Source organism: Lepidochelys kempii, chromosome 8 (genome assembly GCF_965140285.1).
Source record: "Lepidochelys kempii isolate rLepKem1 chromosome 8, rLepKem1.hap1, whole genome shotgun sequence".
Lineage (NCBI taxonomy): Eukaryota > Metazoa > Chordata > Testudines > Cheloniidae > Lepidochelys > Lepidochelys kempii.
In genome coordinates, this window is record NC_136387.1 from 9,077,341 (window position 1) to 9,099,249 (window position 21,909).

Genomic DNA, 21,909 nt, shown 5'->3' on the forward strand with positions numbered 1-21,909 from the left:
TCGTTCTTCCTTTCTTATCCCATCCCCTGCTAGGTGCGTGTGACGCCATCCCGCACCGGGGGCGGGCGGGAAGCGAACTGCAGGTACCTAAGGCTGGGCGCGGCCGCCATTTTGTTTGTGTTTGTGGAGGGTTTCGGTCAGCTCCTCGCCTGCCGTAAGTGACGACGGTGACCTCTCCCGCATCCCAATCTCATGTCAGGGGCCGGGGGAGGCCGACGTCGTGGTGGACTCGAGGCGGCTGAGCTCCAAGCTGGTCGCTAGGGCGCTGTGGCGCGGGGCTTCGGGAGGGGCAGGGCGCTGCCCGAGGGGTGGGTAATTGTAGCGGGAAAGGGCCTGAGGGGGGTAATTTGGGGGGGGGAAGGGCCTGGAGGGGGGGAAGGTGAGGGCTCGTGGGGGTGATTCATTTCTGGACAGGCTTCGTTGGGCTGTCACAGGGGTGGCGCTGGCACCTGCCCAGTTTGCAGATAACCCCCGCGGTGAGAACCCTGCTGGTAAAACCGCCCCCGCACACCCCACCCCGGAAATGCCAGGGAGACTTGGGCCTTGGACCCTGACTGTAGATCGCGGTTGGCAAAGGAAGCAGGTGTCAGTAGAGGAGCCTTCCCTACCCATGCTGGGCCATCGGCCTCCACAGCTCTTACATCCGGGGGCCCTTTGCAGGAGCGTCCCAGTGCGCCTTGGCTCCCATGGTAGCTCATGGGGAGGAGGATGGCCTGTGATGGACCTGGGATACAGGCAGTTTAGGGGAATTGGGTCTTCCCTTTCCTTGCACGATTGGTTAGTACTCTCTGGGTACCTTTTTTACATTTAATTTGCATACACTCGATATGGTACAGTGACACAGCTGAACCGTTGCAGCGCTTTAGCATAGATGCTGCCGAAGCCAATGGGAGGGTCTTTTCTTGGCAGTCGGTAATCCATTTCCCTAAGAGGCAGTAGCAAATTCTTCTGTTGATTTAGTCTACCTGTCTACATGGGGATTTAGGTCAACTTAACTATGCAACTCACGGATGTGGATTTTTCACACCCCTGAGTGAAGTAGTTAGGCTGACTTAATTTTCTGGTGCATTCCGGGCCTAACAACTGCCTCACTTTTGCAAGACTGAATTGGTTAGGGTGTGATGATAAAAACTGGAATCCTCATTAATTTGCAGCTGAATGAAGGGAAGAGGAAACTTCCTCATCCTAAAAAGAGAGAAATTGAAGTCTTCAATTAATAGGCATGGATATAAAGAGGAATGGTTTTGGAGTAGGGCATGGAGACAAAAGGTGAGGAGTGGAGGGGTATATGGGGGAATGGCTTCTCGCTGAAAATATAGTCAGGTAGGCTCTGATTCTGGAAATGCTTATGCATGTGCTTAACTTTACTACCCTGAGTAACTTCATTGATTTCACTGGGACTACTCACAGTAGTAAAGTTAACCACGTTTGCAGGATCTAGTAGATCATTTTTATACCTTTTGATTCATCCTCTCTTGTAACACTGTGCTTTCTCTTCTTTTAAAAACTGATGATAGAAGTGATTTTTTAAAAATCTGTTTGAAAGAAAATTGGTAGGAAGTATTTCTTACCATTGTCAGAAGTCAAAAAAAAGCGAATTTGATCAAATTAACAACATTCTGATGCTGTTGTTTCATAATATTCTTTGTATAAACTTCAGAGTTAAGAAATGCTTCCAGGTGTGGAGAGACAAGTCAGAATTGCTGATATAATTGTCAGTGATCAGTTTCTGAAATGAGTGGTCATTCACTTGCCTTCTCATTGCAATCTTATTCAAGTATGATGATTGTAGTTTTATACTTTAATTTTAGAATTTGTCTTAATATGTGGTATGAGTTACTAGCACGCTATATATGTATGTGTGTATATGTTTGTTCCACATTTTAAAATATGTATTCAGAAGACCACTTTGGATGTACAAATGGACTTTGATTTCCTGATTGTATAGCTGTTCCCTAATTTTTTTTTCTGCTTGTCAGTAAGGCCATGTGCCTGTCTCAGCGGTCACTACATCGAACACTTGACAGCAGAAACTCTGTATCTGCTCCTGCACTTCTTTCTGGCAGAGCAGCTAACTTGAAAAACACCTGCATAGTTCTGTGCTAATGGAGTTTAAGAACTGTGGTTAGTATGGATTATAGTATTGCAGTGCTGCATATTTACCTAGGCACTAGGTTCAGAATGTGATTCTATAGATAATTCTAAAATCTGGCTCCGTGTTACAGTAAGACTGGCAAAATAAATCTGTGCAATATCTTAACTTATATTCTGAATTAATACATATACAGTTACTGGTTTATATATTAGTTACATATAAAATAACATATAAAGAGCTAATTGTATAAACTTTGTTATAATGTGGATTTTATTGGAAAAAATGTTTGAAGATTGTTTACTTTTGAGTACCCAAGTTAACATACAGCACAAAAAACAACAGTTACAAGCATACACTGGTTTATGGCATAAAGTTTGAAAATAAACATAACTTCTATAAACTTCAGTTCTGTATGAATAAATATTTTTAAGAAAATGTACTTTATCTCAGTCTTTTCCTGATCACCATACCATTGCCTATTCTCATTCTTGTTCATTCCTCGCTCTCCTCAAAAGGATTGACTTAAGGGTTCTCTCACTTTCCTTGCGTTAGTGAATTGGAGCCAGGAACAGTGAAAAATTGATTCTTTCACTTTATTTTTTCAAGTGAGGAGGTGGTTTTCTTTTCCTCCTCTCCGCAAAGCATACTGATATGGATGTGAGGCCTGAAGCTACCATCTCCACCTACGGTGTTCCTGTGAGCCCCTACTGGCCAATGACCAGGAAATCATATTGCATAAGAAACCTGGAGGAGAGGAGGGAAGGAGGTGTATTGCTGTTGGCTTTTATGGAGGCATGAGGGATAAATTTGGACAGTTTTGTTCCATCTTTATTTGAAGATCTCATTTATTAAGTAAATTATTTTTTTCAGTCACTTAAGTCGTCACTTAAGACAAATGTCAGTGTAATCATAAAATGTAAGATACTGAGGGAAGATAAGTTAGACAACTTATCCCTGTTTTATTTTTCCTTGTAACTAAATGTAACAAGTTTAGGGCGAAAAAAGATTTATGTACACATCCAAGTCTTAAACAGTCAGGAAAAATAAAAAATAAAACACAAAGCATTTATATAAAACAAGTAAGTTATTTGTGGAAACATTTACTCACTTCTTCCACATTTTCTCAACCCTGAGTGTTTTAGGATAACCTGTTTTTTCTAGCCTTTACCACCCCTTTCCTTATTTTACGTTTAGGAAAGTATTCTTTCTGTCTTGAAAAAGCAATGAACACTTGAATTTTGTGCTGCCTTCCAAGAATTATTCTCTCTAGATTCTAATACACCAAAATAAAATCCCATCACAACCTCTTGAATTATCGGCAAAGACATTTTTTTTTTTTTCTGTTTAGTCACTGACTATTTTCTCTTCGGAAGTTTAAACCCCAATGGAATATCAGACTTGTCCTTGTGGGTTACTTTGCTGTGATTGATAGGTTTTTAAATCTTCATTCATCCACATCCTGTCTTCAAAAAAAGACTAGACACTAAATTAACTTGAAATTGTTATGCTTAATCAAACATCCTCCAAGCGAGGTGCCCCCCCGCTATATAATGTGTAGGATTTCTTTGTGTCACAACTAGCAGCACACCTCTGATTTACTCAGTGTTCCCTTAACAGTTTGATGCTACCTGTAATTTTGTAAATAACACATTTTAAAAGTCCATAGTGGTTTGCATTCCATAGATCTTCCTTAATTTGCATAGTGATGAAAAACATTCTTTGAGTTTTTGAAGTGAACTAATATTCCAAAATGTCTTCTAAAAATTTGCTCTAATAACAGTAAGATCTATTAAGTTGTACATTTCATATAGTATGTAGTTCGGAGTACAGTTGGGAGGGAGGTAGAGGGCAGCTGAATAATGTGTAACAGGATAAAAAGAGGTAAGCTAGCCAGGGGGAGGGACTTGAAGGGGTACAAAATAATGGAATTTGTTTAATGGAGCTAATTTATGGTGGAAGGGGAAAGCTGTTGCTGACGTATATCAGGAAATTTTGTCTAGAGAGTGGTGGATATCTTGATCATTTCAAGGATAAAAATTCTACCCTGGGAGTTTTGCGGGATTCCATCTGCAGAGAAAGAGAGAATAATTTTCAGATCCTGAGCAATATATAGTTGAATGGAAATAGGTCCGCTTTTTAAAAATGGGTTTCAGAGTAACAGCCGTGTTAGTCTGTATTCGCAAAAAGAAAAGGAGTACTTGTGGCACCTTAGAGACTAACCAATTTATTTGAGCATGAGCTTTCGTGAGCTACAGCTCACTTCATTGGATGCATACCGTGGAAACTGCAGCAGACATTATATACACACAGAGATCATGAAACAATGCCTCCTCCCACCCCACTGTCCTGCTGGTAATAGCTTATCTAAAGTGATCATCAAGTTGGGCCATTTCCAGCACAAATCCAGGTTCTCTCACCCTCCACTCCCCCACACACAAACTCACTCTCCTGCTGGTAATAGCCCATCCAAAGTGACAACTCTCTTCACAATGTGCAAGTATCCATTGTGAAGAGAGTTGTCACTTTGGATGGGCTATTACCAGCAGGAGAGTGAGTTTGTGTGTGGGGGAGTGGAGGGTGAGAGAACCTGGATTTGTGCTGGAAATGGCCCAACTTGATGATCACTTTAGATAAGCTATTACCAGCAGGACAGTGGGGTGGGAGGAGGCATTGTTTCATGATCTCTGTGTGTATATAATGTCTGCTGCAGTTTCCACGGTATGCATCCGATGAAGTGAGCTGTAGCTCACGAAAGCTCATGCTCAAATAAATTGGTTAGTCTCTAAGGTGCCACAAGTACTCCTTTTTCTTTTTAAAAATGTTTCTGCCAACTTTTGGTATGTAAGCACTTTGCTCCAAGTTTGCATAGAGGTTCACTATTGTAAGACCCGTGCACCTGTGTGGAGTTTCTAAAATCAGTGGGGGCTCTCTATCTGAGCAGAAGTCTACTCTGGAAAATCTCAGGACAGGTCTGTACTACAGACCTATATCGGTATAACTGTGGCTCAGGGGTGTGAAGAATGCACATTCCTGAGCCACATAGTTATACCAACCTAACCCCCTGTGTAGACAGTGCTGTGTCGATGGGAGAGCTTTTCCTGTCAACATAGCTACCACCTCACAGAGAGGTGAATTAACTTCCAATAGGAGAAGCTCTCCCATCGGCGTAGTAACACCTTCACTAAAGCAATATAGCAGCACAGTTGCAGTGCTGTACATGAAGACAAGCCCTTAGTGTAGGATGAGGACTTAATCTGTAGCCATTTTTATATCTTGACAACACAGAGTCCTAACTATATACAACTCTTAGGCTATATCTGCACTATGGATCTTACAGCTGCACTGCTGTAAGGTCTCCTATGTAGCTGCTCTATGCCGGCAGAAGAGAGCTCTCCCACTGATATGATTAAGCCACCCCCAACGAGCGGTGGTAAACTGATTTCTGTATGAACCAGCCTGTTGAATCTGGATTAGTAGACTGTATCATTTCAGTGTATACTAAAATATAACCCTTCTTTCCCTTTAAATGTTTCCATGACAGATGCGGCATTCAAAACGAAGTCATTGCTCTGAGTGGGATGATAGAAAAAGCTGGGATCAAGGAAAGCACAGTGCTCCCCATAAACGCAAAAAGAGGTCCCACAGCAGTGTACAAGAAAGCAAACCCTATAAATCACATCATCTTGAAGTTTCAGACAGGTAAAAGACTTCTTGGGTTACCAATTACTGATATCTCTAATTGTAAATAAAATTAAATCAAAAAAATGTTTTGAGCAGACAAGACAAGTAATTCCTTTAGGATTTGGCTCATTATTTGCCAGATTTGAGAGAATTTGTTTTGCTGATACAATGATCTAAATTATTTAACTGTGATTCTCTGACACAAAATATTAACATGTAATCTGTTTCTGTGAATACCCACATAGCAAGGATTTATATTGAAATACAATATGTAGTATTAAATTTCAAATAAAATGTTTCTCATGTATGAGGATAGGGGAGGGAGGTGAAGTTTAGCTCTCTTAGAACATTTCATAAGAGGGTAAGTATGGGTTAGATTGCTTTAATTCATTGTTCAGGTGTCTTGCTTTTCTCTCTCTTTTTCCTTTAAGAGGGGATATAGTGTTCTGTGTCCTTCCTTTGAAAGCGGAAGACCACATTTTAAAGAGCTCATCAATTTGCTTCTAAAATGGTAGGAGTGGATGTGCGGCAACACGAGGTGCTCTTTTCCTTGCTCTGCAGCTTTCATGGCCCCTGCTTTGTGAGGGGAGAGTTTTAAACCCAAAAATCTCTCTGGTTCTTAGTGTGTTAATGGAGAGTACTAATAATAAGAGTAGCTCCCTTTTAGATTTTTCAGGATGGCAAATTGGTTTTAAGTTTGTGTCTTTTATGCTTGTGTGTTTTAAGGACATGGAAGAGGATCATTGGTGTATACCAAAGAAAGGGTGGGTTTGCACTTTATCTTTGATTTTTTGTATGTTTTAAAGAGACATTTTGAGTTGTTGGAATGGAATTATGCCAGCTGTTGAGACAAATATTTCCTATTTGGATCTGGATTTCTTGTTACTTGTACAGGTTATTCTGCTTACCCAGTTCCAAAGTAAGGTAATATATGTTAGACAGATGACTTAACCAGCTTCCTCATATAAATTAGCCTGAAAATCTCTAGCTGTTTGCTAGAGGGGGAGATGATATAAAGCAGAATTCGTGCTGTAAATAAAAATGCCATAAATGTTCAGTTAAGCATTAGCAACTCAAATTTTTCTTGTCGGAACATAAGTATTTTTAAAGTGGAGAAAATTCACTTTAAATGTATTTTCAGTCATTATTTGGACGATAGATCCATAAATGAGAGAGATCATCACGACCGGAGATATGTTGAGGAATACAGAAATGACTTCTGTGAAGTATATGACCACAGGCATTATCACAGAGGCTATGAAAAGAGTCACCATCACCACTATAGCAAATCCTCTGGTCGGGGCAGGAAAAGTAGTCATAAAAGGAAGCATAAGAGACGACATTGCTCCAGTCACCATTCACATTCGGTATGAGTAATTTTTAACTTTATTATTAATAGATTAGTGATTAAAACTTCAATCCTAAGCCACAAGTACCTTGGACAGATATATTTTATATATAAAGGGTTCATAGCTGAATCTCTTCCTGTGTACATATAAAGTGTGTGTATATATACTTATTAGATGAGAATTTTGGTACAGAGTAAACAGATAATACTAGGAAAAATTTTATCATTAGTACTGTTCTATCCAAGACTTGGTTCCATTGGAAATATCCTTTGGCCAATAGTTAGGTTACTGACATCCTCTAAATTCTGTTCTGGAAACAAATGCAGGGACCTTTCCTGCTTCACAGTGTGGTCAAACAGCTATTTTGCAGCCAGTTTGAGACACTGCTGAATTCCAGTACTAAAAAAGAATTGAAATAATGTATCCTTGTATTTAAATTTAATGGATAAACATGACATGTAACTGATGCCTGTAATGTGCTAAGAGAGACCTTTCTCTTCCATATCTTGCTCCTCGCATAATTTTGATCATTCATGTGTCTGACTGATGGCTGTTGAATGTTTTATTGAAGATTGGATAAGCAAATAGGCACAGTAAAAAAAAAAAATCCAGATAGCATGAATATCTTCAGCTCTAAGTTTTATGATTCTAATTATTCATACTTCCCCACTCTTCAGTAGAAGCAGAAAGATGTGTTAGATTATACATGGCAGTTCAAGGGCTTTTTGAGTAAATTTTTCTCTTTTGTTTCTCTAAATATGAAAAAAGTAATATTTAATTTCTAAAACCATTGTTTTAAAACCTTTTACTGGTCAGTCAAGGAACTCTCCCCTGGTTAAAAGACTGTATATATACACAATACAATAAAGATTATTTTTTCCAGTTTAATAGCAAGCTATTACTAAGTAATGACATTGCAGTCTTAATCTTTTAGTCTTCAATTAAACCAGTGTTTGAGAGACAATTGTGTTTTGTTTTCTGTTGCTTTATCACTTGAAGTATTTATCTGAAAATCTGTTCCTTGCCATGTTTTTCTTCTGTAACATAAACTGTGCCCTGTGAATTTCTGGGGACTGAATTTGAAATTGCTCCTGCCAACTGTTCGTGCCCTGGTGCGTAACTGAATGCCTGAATATCTCCCTGCTGAATGAATTGCGTATTCTGCCCTGAATTCACTGTCATATATTGATTGGCTGGACGATCTTGGTGCCGTTTCCAGAAGAGTCACCGAAGGAAAGGATCCAGGAGTGTAGAGGATGATGAGGAGGGTCACCTGGTCTGTGAAAGTGGAGACGTACTAAGAGCAAGATGTATAGAACATTTTTCAACACTTGTTTTAAAAAAGCTTTTCAGCAGAAACTCTGTTTAGAATAGTATGTCAGAGGAGGGGGGCTAAAGAAATCTTCATTGTTCTTTGTTTTGTTCTTTTGTGCTTTTTTGTTCTTTTGCATATCTTTTCTGTATAATTTAAATACTATTATTCAGAAAGTTCCAAAGTAGTAACTGAAGCTTGAGATTAGATCAAGAGATAGTTAATTGTTTCCATGACACTTGTCCAATAACGTAACATATTCAAATGCTGAGATTTAAGTTTAATTACGCTTTTATAATGGCACATTTTAAAATCTTACATTAATAGCATTCATCATTGGTTGAGTAGGTCAGTAATTGTTCTAACTTGTGTTTGTTCTTTTTAGATGAAATTATTGCCACGTTAGGGGAAGGAGCATTTGGAAAAGTAGTGGAATGCATTGATCACAATATGTAAGTATGTTAGTTATCTTCTTAAGGGCACTGTCTCAACAAAACCCTTGGCTGGGATCAGAAATGATAGTCCAAATGTTATATTGCTTTGACACAAAATGCAGATTCAGATAAAATGTAATGTCATATATTCTGAGAGAGTCTTTTTGTTTATCAGTATTGAAGGGACATCACAAACCTGAAATCTAGTCACACTTTAAAAATAAATGTAGTTTCAGATACTATTGCACCTGCTGCTGAGTTTGCCCATCAATTTTTGTGTGGTTCTTCAATTATATTTTACTATCTTTAACTGTTTTCTCTATCCTGTTGCTATGCAAAAGACACACAGCACTTACAACATTTGGGAAACAGTGAAACTGTGGTTATACACAAAATGCTGGCCAGCGCACTAAGTAAGCAAACTGAAAAATATATGAAAAAATATTCCTGGTTATGGAATATTTCTTTTTTTTTGTTTCTCAGACAGCATAAGCTTGTTCTGTGATCACATTTCCCTTGGGAAATGTCTGCTAGCACAGTGTTTCCTTCAGAAATAGGCCAGTTTATAATATTTAACACTGCTTTTAAAAAACTACAGTACAAACATCAACTAAACAGCAACTCCTCGTTAATTGCTGGGCGGATAAGTAGTAGTAACTCTACATCACAGATGGGGAAACTGAAATTGCTGTTGATAAGGCCACAAGTGAGTGAACCAGCATTATTGTTGTTGAAGTTACTATTCAGGAGTTTGAGACTGGAGTTTCTAGCTCATAACAATTTATTCAGTCCACTAGATAACGGTGGTTTTTTAACGTATTCATCAAACCTCTTACGAACACACAGTAAGACAATGTTGTTCTTCCTCATAGAATATTATGATTGTTTATCAAGGAACTGGCATATTTTTTGATCAAAACATTCCCCTCCTTCCTCTGTGTGTATTGGATCATTTCAAAAATGTACTTCAAGCTGCAGATTAAAGTAATTAACCATGTTTCATATCTCCTGTTCCCCTATCATGGTTATAGTTGATTTCTTCATCTCCTTTTGATGGTTAGTTCATGCTGTCATTTGACTGGTCCTTTTCAGGATTTTGGTGTCACATCCTGAATGATTTTTAAATCATTACCATTCAACTAATCAACTGGAGAGACAACATCTGAATGAGCGAGAGAGGATGAATTGCTTGGATCTGTGCTCAGCTTTAAGCAAGACTTTACAATTAGGGCTGTCCATTAATCGCAGTTAACTCACGCGATTAACTAATTGCAATTAAAAAAATAATTGCTATTAATCACAGTTTTAATTGCAATGGTAAACAATAGAATACCAATTGAAACGTATTAAATATTTTTGGATGTTTTTCTACATTGTCAAATATATTGATTTAAATTACAACACAGAATACAAATACAGTGCTCACTTTATATTTTTATTACAAATATTTGCACTGTAAAAATGATAAACAAAAGAAATAGTATTTTTCAATTCACCTCATACAAGTACTGTAATGCAATCTCTTTATCATGAAAGTACAACTTACAAATGTAGATTTTTGTTGTTGTGACATAGCTACACTTAAACACAAAAACAATGTAAAACTTTAGCGCCTGCAAGTCCACTCAGTCGTACTTCTTATTCGACCAATCGCTAAGACAAACCAGTTTGTTTATGTTTATGGGAAATAATGCTGCCCTCTTCTTATTTATGTCACCTGAAAGTGAAAACAGGCATTAGCATGGCATTTTTGTAGCTGGCACTGCAAGGTCTTTACATGCCACATATGCTAAATATCCATATGCCCCTTCATGCTTCAGCCACCACTCCAGAGTACATGTTTCCATGCTGATGATGCTTGTTTTTTTTAAAAAAAATTAATAAATTTATGCGTTAATTAAATTTTGACTGAACTCCTTGGGGCAGAATAAAAACAATGAGGAGTCCTTGTGGCATCTTAGAGACTAACCAATTTATTTGGGCATAAGCTTTCGTGGGATACAACCTACTTCATCAGATGCATGGAGTGGAAAATACAGTAAGCAGGTATAAATATACAGCACACGAAAAGATGGGAGTTGCCTTACCAAGTTGGGGGGGGAGTGGTCAGTACTAACAAGGCCACTTCAATTAATTCCCAACACATAAATACGACACTGGCTACAACAGTGCCATGCGGGCGGGTACCTGTTCTCACTTTCAGGTGACATTGTAAACAACAAGCGGGCAGCATTATCTCTTGCAAATGTAAACAAACTTGTTTGTCTGAGCTGTTGGCTGAAGTAGGACTGAGTGGGCGTATGGGCTCTAAAGTTTTACAGTGTTCTATTTTTGAATGCTGTTATGTAACCAAAAAAAAAAATCCTACATTTGTAAGTTGCACTTTCATGATAGAGACTGCATTACAGTACTTGTATGAGGTGAATTGAAAAATACTATTTCTTTTGTTTTTTACAGCACAAATATTTGTGATCAAAAATAAATATAAAGTGAGCATTGTACACTTTGTTCTGTGTTGTAATTGAAATCAATATATTTTAAAAGGTAGAAAACGCCCAAAAATATTTAAATAAAGGATATTCAATTATCATTTAACAGTGCAATTAATCACAATAAATTTTTTTTAATCGCTTGTCAGCCCTAATTATAGTGTTAACATTATAAAATGAAAAACATGCAGATTTATCAAATTACAATAGTGGGAAACAAGCCTTCAGTCTAAAAGCAAGCTAATTCTTATTCCTTTATCAAAGTTAATTTTCACTGCTGCCAGCACGGACATTAGAAAACATCAAGAACAATGTGGTGTATATTGCAGAGTAACTTTTTGCAGTACTCTCCCCTCTTTGGAAATGAAGACCCTTGTTCCATATTTTTGTCACCTTGAGACTAGACTACTGTAACACGTTCTGCTTGAGGTGAAATCTTGAAGCTATCTGGAAATGGAGGCTAGTGTAAAACCTAGCTTCCTGCTAATTAACCAGAGCTCCTGTTAAAAACCATATAACACTTGTTTTGCCTTCAAGTGCTAAAATTAAATGCCCAAAAACTAATCTGCAATTCTCCGTTGCCCACAATCTTCCAGTGTCCTTGGTGGTCAGGGTGTATTAGAATTTTGCATGTTTGTTTGAGAACTAATGTAGTTAATCTTTATTTCAAAGGAGAGGAATGCATGTAGCAGTTAAAATTGTGAAAAATGTTAGTAGATACCGTGAGGCAGCCCGTTCAGAAATACAGGTATTGGAGTATTTAAACACCATGGATCCCAGCAGCATGTTGTAAGTATAAACATGGAATATAAGCCAAAGAGTTAAGGATTTGCAAAATGAGCCACATATGAGATGAGTATTCACTTTACTTTCTTTTCTTTTTTTTAAAGCCGCTGTGTCCAGATGCTGGAATGGTTTGATCATCATGGTCATGTTTGCATTGTGTTTGAGCTGCTGGGACTTAGTACCTATGACTTTATTAAAGAAAACAGCTTTTTGCCATTTCATATTAATGACATTAGACAGATGGCATATCAGATTTGTCAGTCTATAAATTGTAAGTAAACTTTTATGTCTGCATGCATGTCTAAAAAGTTTAGGAAATATATATATAATAGTGTGTATGTATATATGTAATATTGATTTCCATTTTCTCCTTCTCTTGTAGTTTTGCATCATAATAAGTTGACTCATACAGATCTGAAGCCTGAAAATATTTTGTTTGTGGAGTCTGACTATGTAGTAAAGTACAACTCTAAAATGGTAAATTTACATCTTTTATTCCAATTCCCATTGGACTGTCCTTACCACTGCCTTTTACTTTGGTCTTTTAAAAAATAACTTGCCATGTGTAAAAGTTATAGTGATAAATTGTCTTTGCTAGCTTCCATATGTTCATTGAGATGTGCTGTCTTTCCTCTTAACTGACAAGATTGGTCTGATTTCAACAAACGATCTCTATAAAGTAGCAGAATATTACCTGATAGTTCTCACATGGCTAGTGTTGTTTACTGAGGTTCTGGGGGTTCATAGAGAACTTTTGATCTAAGAACTGAGTGTTGAACTTATGTTTTTCCTGGCTGCAAAAGTCCAGCATGGAGATATGGTGTTAGGTCCTGGCTCAAGAAACTCTCTAGATGTTGAGAATTGTGCCAGTTTTGTCCTGAATCTACTCCCATTTTCAGGAAATCTTTTTGGAAGGTTGTAGAGACAGTAGTGATGATGCCTCAGATTTACTTGACCTCTATCAATTTGGTTATGGTATGGAGAACAGTTTGGTGGTGTTGGTCAGTGTTCTGGCAGTTGACAAGGACAAGTGTCCATGCTGTTTTTTCTGTGTCTGTCAGGTGGTGCTATGCCAGTGGGGCCTGACCAGGGATGGAGAGGGTTGCTTTCCATTCTTTTCTGAGAGAGACCCAGAGCATAGCGTTAGGGTAACTGCTTGTCTGCCTAATAGGTTTGCTATGTAAGGTAACAATAACATAGTGTTCTGTTACGTTGCTCCTCCTTTTTTAATGTGCACAAGTTGCTTATGGAAATAGTGAGGTAATGTGGACTTTGCTGCCCTCAGTTTGTGGATGAGATCCAGTTCTGTTTCAGTTTCTTTAGATCTACAGTGGTGTAAGTTACTGTGTCTATCAGCATGCACCAAAGATTTAGAGCATGGAAAAGGATAGTCCTGGATAAGAGAGGTGTAATGTTAAGGATAACAAACAGATGAAAGGGCAGAGGTAATATGTGCCTTTTCTGTTGAGTTTGCATTTTGTCACTAAGGTTTGCAATTTTGGATCTTCTATATTTGAATGGTCAGATAATATGAGTAAGAGGGCTTTTTTACTTGCATTTTAGCAAGAAGGTTTTGTAATTGTATTTTGCATGTAGATTTTGCCATAGCTATCCATGCCTTGTGTCATATTCAGATTGACTTGCTCTTATGCACTATACCTGGAGATGCTGGTACAGAATGTGGCTGCCCACTTCGTCAGCAGAGCTTCGCCCAGAAAGCATAATGTCTGTGATTCAGAGATTGCTCTGGCTTCCAGTTAAGTTAGAGTTCATCTCAAGTTGTTGATCTAAAACCCTCTGTGGTTTGGGTCATGCATTCTTTGGAAACCACTTTATGCCTTATGTCTCATTGGTTGGTTGAGTGTAATAGGGACATTCTAAAATAAAATATTAAGATATGTTCAGCGAAGGCACAGAATTTTCAGCAGTGGATGTTGATTTTTGGAATTTTCATTAGTGCATATGTGCACATGCACTGAGCAAAAGAACCAGGGTGGATTAAAAATCAATGTTTTTTAATCAAAAACAGTAGTTTTTCCTCAAAAAGCATTCTATAAAAAAAAATCCACTGAAAGATAGTTTTAATTAAGATACATTATAGCGCAAAGATATCTCATCATGGAATAGGGATTATAAATTCTAATTCTGTAGTATGAGACAATATATTCATGTAACGTTTAAGAAAAAGTTTTATAAATGAGTTCCAATACTTCATGAATTAGGGATCCAATCTTATGGGGTTCCACAGGCTTCTGTATAGATTTAGGTTAATTTTCTATCTACCCAATGGGACTCGGTGCTCAGTATAGAAGATACCATCAGAGATGCTTAGTTTTTCAGTTCTCAAACTGTGGATTTGTGTCTCCAGAGGTAACATGCTTGTTAACAGCAAAAATGTTGTTTTTAAATAAATATATAGAGGTGAGAAATAACAGACCTCAACCCTATTGTCCCTCTTCAAATTTGTGTACACAGAGTCAATCCCTTACCTCTCTCTAAAAGTGCAAAGTTTCAAAAAGTTCAATGAATAGAAGATTGTTGGGGGTGGAATAGATCTGGTGGACAAGGAGAAGAAATCTGGAGATAAATGTGAGAAGTGAGGGACATATGCTTGTTTTGTTAAAATATTATATGTTTGATGTTGAAGAAAAAATCCAGAATACTTAACATTGTTGTTTTAGCTAAATAAAACGATTTAAATGTATATTTGATGATGATCTCCTCCTAATACAGCGTGGCAAGAAAATCCTCCAAATATTAATGATTAACCTGTTGAGTTGGAGATAGTTCACCTCCCAATGACTTCATAAATACCTGCTTCGATTACCTTTGGTAAATGAAATAACGAAACAATCATTCATTTTCTAACTGTAAAACTAATCTGAAGTTTTCAAAATAAATCACTGTTTAAAAATGTATAGTGTGTACCTTCTAAAAATGAAACCTTACATCTATCTCTGAGTTGTGAAGAATATGCATTAAGGTTATAACAGCCAACAAGAATGCACTTTTATGTAGAAAACCATGATTAAATCGAGTCTTCCTGACTAATAATTTAAATCATGATTTAAATCAAATCCACCCTGAACACAGCCCATATTTGCTCTGACAAGTTTCAGGACAAGTTGCACAGCTTGTTCCTTTTGCTTTGTCTATTGTGGGATTTTTTTTTTTTTTTTTTTTTTTTTTTTTTAGAGTTGGGCTGAATGGGAGTGAATGTAGGGAGGAAGTGCTGTTTTATAGGGCCGGACTGGAAGTTTATCATGTCATTAGGTCAATTGGAAACCTGTAGGTATTTTAAAATTATATGTGTATGAACCTAGAGCTTTAAATAAGCATGTCTATTAAGAAAATGTAACAAATGTGCATTTTGATTGTTACAGAAGCGGGATGAACGCACACTAAAAAATACAGACATCAAAGTTGTAGATTTTGGAAGCGCAACTTTTGATAATGAACATCACAGCACCTTAGTGTCTACAAGACATTACAGAGCTCCTGAAGTTATTTTAGGTCAGTAGAGACTTTCAGACCTTCTCATGTATTGGACCTTGTTTCTTAACTACTGTTCACTCCAGAGCTTTGTAATTTTCCATAAACTGCTCTAACTAGTTGTTGATAATCCTAATTATTTAATATATGGTCCTTTCTGCTATTACCATTTAGTAGGTAATGATGGCTTACCCTATTAATAGCTCAACAAAAAGCCACTTTCTTATTCTTAACTATTCCTTTCCCCACCTATGACCAGAGAGGTGTTAACAGGCCATTTCACCTTAAACGCCCCCTTGAAATATAGGTTAACTACTTCTGCTAAACCATCTGTTCTGCCTTATATTTGGCTGTGACACTCTCTGGGTATGACTACACTGTAATTAAAGACCCATGACAGCTGGCTCAGGCTGTGATGCTGTAAAATTGTAGTGTAGATGTTCAGGCTCAGGCTGGAGCTTCAGCTCTGGGTCCCCGGGGTGGGGTATGGTCCCCGAGCTTGGGCTACAGCCCAAGTCCATACATCCACACCTCAGTTTTGTAGGCCCGCAGCCCAAGCCCTGCAAGCCTGAGTCACCTGACGTAGGCCAGCCCACAGGTATTTAGTTGCAGTGTAGACCTACCCAAGGAGTACATTTCCCAGACCTGAAGAAGAGCTGTATATTGCTTGAAAGCTTGTTTCTCTTGCCAACAAAAGTTGGTCCAATAAAAGATATTACCTCACCCAACTTGTCTCTCTACTATCCTGGGACCAGTATGGCTACAACAATGCTGCACATTAAAAAAACTGAGTTCTCATTTTTTTCCAGCCAAATTCTGTTTTCTGTACTGTCAAAATGATTTCAGGGAGAGAAAAATGGTAAGGACAAATGGGTTAGGAATTAGGCAAACAATAGGTGGAGGTTGATTGGTGACTTATACAGTTTCAGCCTAAGCTAAAAATTAAACATGCTTTGGAATTTTTGTTTGTCTTTTGTAGCGCTGGGGTGGTCACAGCCCTGTGATGTTTGGAGTATAGGTTGCATTCTAATTGAATATTACCTTGGTCTTACGGTATTTCAGGTATGTATGTTAAGCAGTTATGTACCATTTTATTATGGACTCTTGACTTGATTTTCTAATGCCATCTACTTAAAAGAATGTAAATATAAGAGGCATAAAATATGTTTGCAAATTTAAGTATTATAATAGAAAGTGTAAATAGCGATACATTTTATATAAAGATAACATGATGTTACATGCAATGTCTTACAAAATATAAAGTAGTCATTCTTTTTTAAAATCCTCTTAGCTTTTATAACTTAAGCAAAACACCAAAAGTTACATAATTAATTTATTTGTAGATATGGTGATTTACAGGGAGGAATTAAGTAGATAGAACTAGGTTCCAGTAGTCTTTTGGTTGATGTTAAAGTTTCAGAAAATTAATTCAGATGAACATGGTGAATTGCTAGGTATGCCACAAGTCCATAGGCTTTGTGGTGGTCTTATACTGTATATGATCAGGAGAGTATAGGGGCAGTTATATAGCTGAGTAGGAGGAGATATGATATTGAAAGGCTTCCTATGCTTTCAAGAACCTTTGACGTGGTAGTTACATGTCTTAATGGGTTAGAGCATGGATGGAGTCAGTACCTCTAGGTTCTGCCCAAAACTCTGTCTCTGACTTAGTGAGTGATCTCAGGCACATCACTCATTCTATCTGTCCCTTAGACTATATGTCAGTAAAATGGTTCTAATAAGAATAGGTATTTAAGCTTAATGTTCAAAGGAACTTGAGCTCCTCAGGTGAAAGTCACTCTAAATTCAAATTCTTATAATATAGATCTACTCAGAAAACTCTGTTGTCTACAATATCTTTAAAAAAATTTTGCTGCTAAAGTGGGTACATATTAGTTTCCTAAACACAGTCTATAATATAAAGAAGCTGATAAGATTGGAATAATTAAATGTGAATGTATAATCTTATTTAGATAATAAACTTTTGTTCAGGGAACACTTTACTCTGTCTGGAAAGCATAGTGTATATTTATAGCATTGCATCTGATGAAGTGAGCTGTAGCTCACGAAAGCTTATGCTCAAATAAATATGTTAGTCTCTAAGGTGCCACAAGTACTCCTTTTCTTTTTACAGCACTGCATAACTGATTTTTTTTTTTAGTAATGTGTAATGATTCTGCGATTAAAGCAATGGATGACATTTGATGTGTAGATTAAGTATACTTAAGTGGAAGGGAAGAAATAGTATATAAATTGTAATGACTTTTTTTTTTCCTACAGACACATGATAGTAAAGAACACTTGGCAATGATGGAGAGAATGTTAGGACCTCTACCAACTCACATGATTAAGAAATCAAGGTAAATATGGTATAGAGGGAGCTAATAGCAACCCCTATATTTAGGTTGTGTGACACTTTTGATTCTTGTGACCTTTTTAGAGAAACTGTAATGTTTCTCTTGGTTGCTGCAGTACTTTGAAATTCAGCAGGGAGAAAGTCCTAGAGCCAGAGAAGTGATATAAATTATGAATTGTGCTTAAGCAGCGAGATGTTTGTTTAAAGAGCTATAATTTGTGCTGAGAAATTCTGGAGCATCAAAAAACAGCCCCTGAAAATCTAAATTGTGCAAGTGATTATCCATAAGACCAATTCCTAAGTCCATCAGTAACTCACCAGTCAGAAGATTTATTGTACTTTCCAACAGTGTTTAAAGTGCATGCAAAATTTGGGTAGCAGAAATGGGAGGGAGATAGCTGTAACATTCCAAAAATTTCCAACACACAGCAGTGTTGAGAATACAAATAAAGATGGATGGATTTAGAGAAAGAGACTTCACAGTTAAGTCTCTTTGAGATGAAAGATGTCTGTTCATAATTCTATTGGGGCAAGTCCTCTGGGTCTGAGGACACTGTCGTAACTGGTAGGAACTGGTGTGGGTCTGCAGTGTAGTGGGTCTAGGATGTGGGGAGACAGTGCATAGACTGGACTTCAGAGCCTAGTTCTTTATAAACTCCCTGCGTCTCTGTGCGCAGTGGGTTTTGGGCGATGGAGCTGGAGAGAAGCTAGTGGATTTTCTGCTGTGCCAATCCATTCCAAGCACATTGGGAGTGAGGGGTGGAGTGAGAGCAAATAGCACAAAGGTTACTCCATTTTTGAGACTAAAGAAGCAGACATGGAGTAATTTCAATACTGTGGAGTGGTCTGGTCTGGAAAGGAAGGATTTCTTCCCCACAACATAACAGGCACCTCTAGAAGACAGGCTTGGATGGTTGGGCTCCAGGTTGTGCCTGGATTTAAGCTTTAGATAGCTCACTCTTTTCTTCTTTAAGGCTGTCTCCGTAGATTCAGGAAGATAGCACTGTTAGTTACATTAATTGCTTGCTTGTTGGTTACTTTTACAAGTAAGTTTCAAAAGTTATTTTTTGGAATGGATGCTTACATTTGGCAGAAACTGGATAAGATTCCTGAGTCCTCCCCTCCCCCTCTCCCTCTCCAAAAATACATCATCCTACTTGTTGTTGACAAGTGTGTTTGTCAAGCTTTTATTTGAACCCAGTAGCTTTTAGGTGTTTTGGGAGTACAGTCTCTGAAGACTTTGAGAATATCCAGTTGTACTAAGAATTTCACTTTGACAACTTTTTTCAAAAACTAAAAAGATTAAATGTAAGAAACCAAAATTATGATACAAGACTAATAAGAGTTATAAAAATAATTAAGGTTGACATCCTCTCCTTTACATGTACCAGTCTAAGCTGAGGACAAATCATTCTCTTCTTTGAAGCTTCTGGTTCTCTAACTTGTCAGTCATGTAAATATAGTTTAAATGTTTGTTTTAGTGGTTTGAATGCCAAGGAAAAGAGAGTAATTAACCTGCGTTGTCAGTATTCTGCTGTAGCAATAGAGAACAGGTTTTCTCATGTATGTATGTTAGCTGGAAAATCTGTTCTTGAATCCAGGTATAGAAGGATATGAAGTATACATAATTTTTATGCTGTTTCAGAATTACTTAGAAAAATGTAGATATTTCCAAGATCAAACTTAGAAAATATTGCTTAATAAAACTGTTTCTATGCAGAAAATGCTATTTTCAGCATGATCAATTGGACTGGGATGAACATAGTTCTGCAGGTCGATATGTTAGGAGACGCTGTAAACCATTAAAGGTAAAAAAAAAAAAAAAAAAAACACCCCAAAATCATTAATTTCTTTCTCAGCTGGATTCATATTTGTGAAGGATCTATGTAAATGAGTTTCTTTCTTTCTTTCTTTCAGGAATTAATGCATTGTCATGACTCAGATCATCAGAATCTATTTGACCTTGTTCGCAGAATGTTGGAATATGATCCAGCCAAAAGAATTACTCTTGATGAAGCCTTGCAGCATCCTTTCTTTGACTTATTAAAAAATAAATAAATCAGAAATCTTATATATTTCTCTGAGGAGACTACATAGACTGTGTCAGTTAACAGAGCTAGCATGAGATTTTTGTAAACTTTAATTTATTTTGTACAGTTAAGTTTAAATATGTCCATATGTTTTGTATCACTGCCATGTTTATCTTGTTGGTCAGTCTGGTTTTAATCATGGATGCCAAAATGTAAAAATGAAAAGTAACAACTATTTTGAAACAGGTTGCAGTTTTTTAAACTTGTTGGCACACTAATACTCTTTCATAGAGAGGTCTAACAAATACCACCTTTTTCTTTAGTCTGAAACATGAGTCCATGTGTTTAATCATTAAAGTTTAAACAATGCTTGAAAAAATGTTGCTTATATACCTAACATTAGATATGTACCCATACATTTCTGTATGGAGACATGTAACATTATAAACTAGTGTCCTTTTAAATATTGAAATATTTTACATGCAGTTTAATTTTAAAAGCCCTTAATTGTTTTTTGTTTTTCAAATTCAGTAGGTCTTACTGTAACCTGGCTATTTTTACCTACTCAGCAGTAATCTTCTGAACTATGGTTAATGACACAACTGCAAATCTAAAGAGAGGAGAGCGTACATTTGCATGGGTCATTTTTTACCAAATGTTTGGCATGATGCATATGTGCATAAATATAATCTTGACTAGTCCGAATTCCTGGAAACTTCTGTTGGCCCTGGTGCCCATACTGGCAAGTACTCCTTGGTTAAGATGAGTCTGCTAAGAGTATCACTGACGTTTTCACTTTGTTTGACTCTCTAAACACCAACAGTTTCCTTAGTAAAGTGCCTCACGGTAGCATTTTTGTGGGACTCTCCTGCTCATGGCTCCCAAACATAAAACCCGTCCCTTTACTCCTAATGAAAAGGAGGGTAGAGGAAGTATTGCCTACCCATGAATTTCAGGGTGAGGGAATCTGCATCACTAAACTTCTGCCTACCAGAAGAGGGACTCTTTACAAATTTGTACTTCTGTTAAATAATTTTAAGTTGGCCAGCTGTGGATAAATACAGCAGGAATATGGCTGTAAAAGAAGTCATGCTTTTTTCTATGAATTGCAATGTGACTTTTCTGTCCTAGTAGCAAAATCATCCTCATTAATGGATCAGACACTTACATGATCTCCCTAAGTATTAAATCTTCATGACTTAAATATTCTCATGGAGTAGGTCTGTATTTACTTAAGAACTAATATTCTGCTGTAGCCTCAGAAACTGGTAACTCTTGCTAATGAACATAAGTTTGGCAGGCCTTTTCAACAGTGCAAAGGAGGGGGGAAGAGAAGATGGATTCTTAGTCATAATTGCTTAGTGTGGAAACCAAGTCATTTTCAGACATATTTTCAAGAAAAAATTGGCAGTCATTGCCAGCTCATCTCCTAGCTGCATCACCCGCTTCATGGTTTCATTGTATTACTCAGTGCTACTTAACTCACTTGACACAGCATGATTGGCTTGTCGGGTGGGAGGGTCTGTGCTTCTGGAATATCGTTCATCTAGTGGTTCCTATAAGAGTCTGGGTTGGCGATGTGCAAGATATATCTATTTATCCAGGTCTTTACTACATATTCTGTAGGACTGCACTGCAGCAAGGTATGAAAATTAAGTAAAGCCAAGTTAAAACAGGAAATGCACCCTTTAGAATTCTTTACAGCTGAAGTGTTGTTCAACCCAGTCTTCCTTAAAAGCAAAAAACAGAAAAAGGGTTTGTTCAGCCTTTTCAGAAGGCTGATTGCAGCCTCAGCACTAGGCTCCAAGTCTGTTCCTTTAAGTGATCCATAAATCAGAATAAGATTCAGATTAGTGGTCACGTTCCATTAAACTGTTTTTGGGTA

General features: G+C 37.4%; 1 protein-coding gene across 23 annotated transcripts; it reads left to right on the plus strand.

The window, feature by feature from the left end:
* The first annotated feature begins 24 nt into the window (after positions 1–24).
* CLK4 (CDC like kinase 4) lies at positions 25–21,704 on the plus strand. 23 transcript variants are annotated; one of them, XM_073355444.1, is made up of 14 exons: positions 25–83; positions 1,980–2,124; positions 5,637–5,794; positions 6,918–7,143; positions 8,345–8,435; positions 8,823–8,889; positions 12,033–12,149; positions 12,251–12,417; positions 12,529–12,623; positions 15,530–15,659; positions 16,618–16,700; positions 17,919–17,998; positions 19,715–19,802; positions 19,912–21,704. In XM_073355444.1, exons 3-14 carry the CDS (start codon positions 5,637–5,639, stop codon positions 20,050–20,052), a joined length of 1,443 nt encoding a protein of 480 aa, XP_073211545.1. In that variant the 5' UTR covers positions 25–83; positions 1,980–2,124; the 3' UTR covers positions 20,053–21,704. The 23 variants fall into 23 exon arrangements, with proteins under 23 accessions (XP_073211545.1, XP_073211560.1, XP_073211548.1 ...); XM_073355438.1 differs by lacking the exon at positions 1,980–2,124 and adding an exon at positions 1,155–1,269 and having other exon boundaries at positions 67–154; XM_073355440.1 differs by lacking the exon at positions 1,980–2,124 and adding an exon at positions 1,155–1,269 and having other exon boundaries at positions 67–83.
* The last annotated feature ends 205 nt before the right edge of the window (positions 21,705–21,909 follow it).

Excerpts from the sequence above, each read along its gene's own strand:
- CLK4 (XM_073355438.1), top strand. The coding sequence starts at position 1,159 with ATGAAGGGAAGAGGAAACTTCCTCATCCTAAAAAGAGAGAAATTGAAG. Across the intron at positions 8,436-8,822 it reads AGACGTACTAAGAGCAAGAT|ATGAAATTATTGCCACGTTA; the intron begins GTATAGAACATT and ends TGTTCTTTTTAG. Across the intron at positions 12,418-12,528 it reads GATTTGTCAGTCTATAAATT|TTTTGCATCATAATAAGTTG; the intron begins GTAAGTAAACTT and ends CTTCTCTTGTAG.